At 42.2% G+C, this 5,160-nt stretch overlaps 1 protein-coding gene across 1 annotated transcript in view; it reads left to right on the top strand.

Moving 5' to 3' along the window:
* Window positions 1-440: 440 nt before the first annotated feature.
* LOC110538735 (CMRF35-like molecule 6) overlaps window positions 441-5,160 on the top strand; it is a gene marked incomplete at its 3' end in the record, with an annotated part of 5,637 nt that continues 917 nt past the window's right edge. Inside the window, exons 1-3 of the mRNA XM_036948984.1 lie at window positions 441-781; window positions 888-1,211; window positions 1,928-2,257. Of these exons, the coding sequence (XP_036804879.1) occupies window positions 739-781; window positions 888-1,211; window positions 1,928-2,257 (697 nt within the window). The remainder of the gene's footprint in view (window positions 782-887; window positions 1,212-1,927; window positions 2,258-5,160) is intronic.

Below are 5,160 nucleotides of genomic sequence, written 5' to 3'. Positions count from 1 at the left end.
GAGAGAGATATGGAGGGAGAGAGAGATGAAGGGAGAGAGAGATGAAGGGAGAGAGAGATGAAGGGAGAGAGATATGGAGGGAGAGAGAGATGAAGGGAGAGAGATATGGAGGGAGAGAGAGATGAAGGGAGAGAGAGATGAAGGGAGAGAGAGATGAAGGGAGAGAGATATGGAGGGAGAGAGAGATGGAGGGAGGTCACCCTCCAGTGGTAGAATAACTCTGTTTCTCTCCTCTGTCGACAGCCTCCAGTCTGCATGAGTGTATGAATGTGTTTCTGTGCTATGATCCATAGAGGAGTCTCTCACTGATCTCATTTTCTCTCTCTCTCTACTGTGCGATGTAGGAACAAAGATGTGATTGGTTAAGGAGGAAGAGGGAGGGGCTGTCAGACATATCATGTGGTAGGAGGGTTTGAACTACTAGAGAGAGAGAGAGAGAGAGAGATGCAGAAATAGGGAACTACATAGTTGTAAGACTGCAAAGAGTGAGAGAGAGAGAGAGGGAGGGCAGAGAGAGAACATAAAGTACATTAAGTTTGTATTTAAGTTCCTATAAGTAGAGAGAGAACAGAGAAAGTTACAGACTTGGACACACAATATTATATCAGAACCTATAGACACCTGGACCAACCTGGAGAGAACACAACATTATATCAGGACCTATAGACACCTGGAGAGAACACAACATTATATCAGGACCTATAGACACCTGGACCAACCTGGAGAGAACACAACAAGATGAGGATCCTGCTGATAGTCATCCTCCTCTCCTTCATGACAGGTAATAAGCTTGTTATAACTCTCTATAACAATGTAATAACATCCTGTTAGGTTTCTTATAAAGGCTGCTACTACAGATAATATATTTTCTCTTGTCTGATTGGCAGGTTGTTTGAGCTCCTTCAAAGTGACAGGATACTCTGGAGGAACTGTCATCATCTCCTGTCAATATTCCACAGAAGACAGAAGTCATGACAAATATTTCTGTAAGCAGCAGAACAGTTTGAGATGTAAGGATCAAATCAAAACTGGATTGAGGAACACCTGGCAGCACAGTGGTAGATTCTCCCTGTATGACAACACTGAAGGAAACGACTTCAAGGTGATCATCAGACAACTGACCAGACAAGATGAAGGGACCTACTGGTGTGGAGTGGACATACCTACTGCACCTGACAGTTATACCAAGGTAGAGCTGGAGGTGAAGCAGGGTGAGGGACTTCTACTTTACTTTATAAAATGAATTTAGCTACATATGTTATTACATGATCAGTACCACTAGTCAATGAAGTCAGTCTATAGTACTAGACTAAGGTTGTGATGTGTGTTCCTATTGACAGATGACTGCTGTCAGTCTATAGTATTAGACTAAGGTTGTGATGTGTGTTCCTATTGACAGGTGACTGCTGTGAGAAGTCAGTCTATAGTACTAGACTAAGGTTGTGGTGTGTGTTCCTATTGACAGATGACTGCTGTGAGAAGTCAGTCTATAGTACTAGACTAAGGTTGTGGTGTGTGTTCCTATTGACAGATGACTGCTGTGAGAAATCAGTCTATAGTACTAGACTAAGGTTGTGATGTGTGTTCTTATTGACAGATGACTGCTGTGAGAAGTCAGTCTATAGTATTAGACTAAGGTTGTGGTGTGTGTTCCTATTGACAGATGACTGCTGTGAGAAGTCAGTCTATAGTACTAGACTACGGTTGTGGTGTGTGTTCCTATTGACAGATGACTGCTGTGAGAAGTCAGTCTATAGTAGTAGACTAAGGTTGTGGTGTGTGTTCCTATTGACAGATGACTGCTGTGAGAAGTCAGTCTATAGTACTAGACTAAGGTTGTGATGTGTGTTCCTATTGACAGATGACTGCTGTGAGAAGTCAGTCTATAGTATTAGACTAAGGTTGTGGTGTGTGTTCCTATTGACAGATGACTGCTGTGAGAAGTCAGTCACAGAGACGGCCTTTCTGGGAGGAGAAGCTACCATCAGATGTAACTATCCAGAGGACCATGAGGACAACATCAAGTATTTCTGCAAGGAAGACAGTGAATATGACTGTGAAAACAAGATATCAGATACATATCTTGAAAAATCTAGAAGATATTCTCTTTCTAAGAGAAGAAGAGAGAGATTCTCCACAGTGACCATCAGTGACCTGACTGAAGATGATACTGGGACCTACTGGTGTGGAGTAGAAACCAGCAGGACAGAACAACGTTACATTACACTGATCACACAGGTGAAGCTGCTTGTTATAAGTGAGTTTAAACTTCTTCTTTCTCTTTAACATGTGAACATAAACACACAGTCATATCTATTTGATAAAAGTAGTTTAATTTAAATGATAATTGCATGACCTGGACCCCTACAAATCAGCCGGGCTAGACAATCTGGATCCTCTCTTTCTAAAATTATCCGCCGAAATCTTTGCAATTTACTGGCCTGTTCAACCTCTCTTTCGTATCGTCTGAGATCACCAGAGATTGGAAAGCTGCCTCGGTCGTCCCCCTCTTCAAAGGGGGAGACACACTAGACCCAAACTGCTACAGACCTATATCTATCCTACCCTGCCTTTCTAAGGTATTCGAACGCCAAGTTTACAAACAGGTCACCGACCATTTCGATTTCCCACCTTACCTTCCTTGCTATGCAATCTGGTTTCTGAGCTGGTCATGGATGGACCTCAGCCACGCTCAAGGTCCTAAACGATATCATAACCGCCATCGATAAGAGACAATACTGTGCAGCTGTATTCATCAACCTGGCCAAGGCTTTCGACCCTGTCAATCATCACATTCTTATTGGCATACTCAACAGCCTTGGTTTCTCAAATGACTGCCTCACCTGGTTCACCAAATACTTCTCAGAGTTCAGTGTGTCAAATCAGAGGGCCTGTTGTCCGGACCTCTGGCAGTCTATGGGTTGTGCCACAGGGTTCAATTCTCGGGCCGACTCTTTTCTCTGTATACATCAATGATGTCGCTCTTGCTGCTGGTGATTCTCTGATCCACCTCTTAGCAGGTGAAACCATTCTGTATATTTCTGGCCCTTCTTTGGACGCTGTGTTAACTAACCTCCAGACGAGCTTCAATGCCATACAACTCTCCTTCCGTGGCCTCCAACTGTTCTTAAATGCAAGTAAAACTAAATGCATGCTCTTCAACCGATCGCTGCCCATACCTGCCCGCTCATCTAGCATCACTACTCTGGACGGTTCTGACTTAGAATATGTGGACAACTACAAATACCTAGGTGTCTGGTTAGACTGTAAACTCTCCTTCCAGACTCACATTAAGCATTTCCAATCTAAAATTAAATCTAGAATCAGCTTCCTATTTCACAATAAAGCCTCCTTCACTCATGCTGCCAAACATACCCTCGTAAAACTGACCATCCTACCGATCCTCGACTTCGGCAATGTCATTTACAAAATAGCCTCCAACACTCTACTCAGCAAATTGGATGCAGTCTATGACAGTGCCATCCGTTTTGTCACCAAAGTCCCATATTCTACCCATCATTGCGACCTGTATGCTCTCGTTGGCTGGCCCTCGCTTCATATTCATCGCCAAACTCACTGGCTCCAAGTCATCTATACGTCTTTGCTAAGTAAAGTCCTGCCTTATCTCAGCTCACTGGTCACTGAAGCAGCACCCACCCGTAGCACGCGCTCCAGCGAGCATATCTCACTGGTCAACCCCAAAGCCAACTCCTCATTTTGCCGCCTTTCCTTCCAGTTCTCTGCTGCCAATGACTGGAACGAATTGCAAAAATCACTGAAGCTGGAGACTCATATCACCCTCACTAACTTTAAGCACCAGCTGTCAGAGCAGCTTACAGATAATTGCACCTGTACATAGCCCATCTGTAAATAGCCCATCCAACTACCTCATCCCCATTCTGTAATTTTTTTGTTTGTTGCTCCTTTTCACCCCAGTATTTCTACTTGCACATTCATCTTCTGCACATCTACCATTCCAGTGTTTAATTGCTAAACTGTTATTATTTTTGTTGCCTTACCTCCGTTATCTTACCTCATTTGTACACAATGTATATAGACTTTTTCTATTGTGTTATTGACTGTATGTTTGTTTACTCCATGTGTAACTCTGTGTTGTTGTTTGTGTCGCACTGCTTTGCTTTATCTTGGCCAGGTCGCAGCTGTAAATGAGGACTTGTTCTCAACTAGCCTACCCGGTTAAATAAAGGATATATATATATATATATATATATATATAAAAAAATTAAATGACATTTTTAATATCATTCACATGTTTTATGTGTTTGATACCGTTCATTCCAAACATTCCACCCTCCTTTTTCCCAAACAGTCTTCTCTGCTTCCCACGCTGTACACCTGCAGTAACAATGTTACATACTGTCTGACCATGTAAATAACATATAGCATTATATTATATCAGTATATTAGATATAACTACAGTATGTTAGTCAGTGTGTTAGTGGAGGCTGGGTGTTTGTAGTGGAACACAGTAACTTCCTCTGTAATGTCTGTGTGTTTGTAGTGGAACACAGTAACTTCCTCTGTAATGTCTGTGTGTTTGTAGTGGAACACAGTAACTTCCTCTGTAATGTCTGTGTGTTTGTAGTGGAACACAGTAACTTCCTCTGTAATGTCTGTGTGTTTGTAGTGGAACACAGTAACTTCCTCTGTAATGTCTGTGTGTTTGTAGTGAAAAGACACTGGACCAGAACACTGTAACTTCCTCTGTAATGTCTGTGTTTCTATATCTGTCTCAGTATCAATAAGCAGTCAGGTGTTCAAGAGAGATGGAGGGGGGTGATAGAGAGATTGAGAAAGATGTTGCTAATCGAGAATGTTGCTAATCGAGAATGTTGCTAATCGAGAATGTTGCTAATCGAGAATGTTGCTAATCGAGAATGTTGCTAATCGAGAATGTTGCTAATCGAGAATGTTGCTAATCGAGAATGTTGCTAATCGAGAATGTTGCTAATCGAGAACTAAAACACCTCAACAGCAACAAAAGAAACCTTCATTACATCTGTCTGTCTAGAGAGGAAAGTCACAACAATATGTATCATGCACTCTCTCTCTCTCTCTCTTTCTCTCTCTCTATCTCTATCTCTCTCTCTTTCTCTTTTTCTCTCTCTATCTATCTCTCTCTCTCTCTCTCTCTCCCTC

Source organism: Oncorhynchus mykiss, chromosome 17 (genome assembly GCF_013265735.2).
Source record: "Oncorhynchus mykiss isolate Arlee chromosome 17, USDA_OmykA_1.1, whole genome shotgun sequence".
In the NCBI taxonomy this organism is placed as follows: domain Eukaryota; kingdom Metazoa; phylum Chordata; class Actinopteri; order Salmoniformes; family Salmonidae; genus Oncorhynchus; species Oncorhynchus mykiss.
The sequence above is the reverse complement of the archived record's forward strand: the minus strand, read 5'-3'. Positions and strand labels throughout refer to the sequence as shown.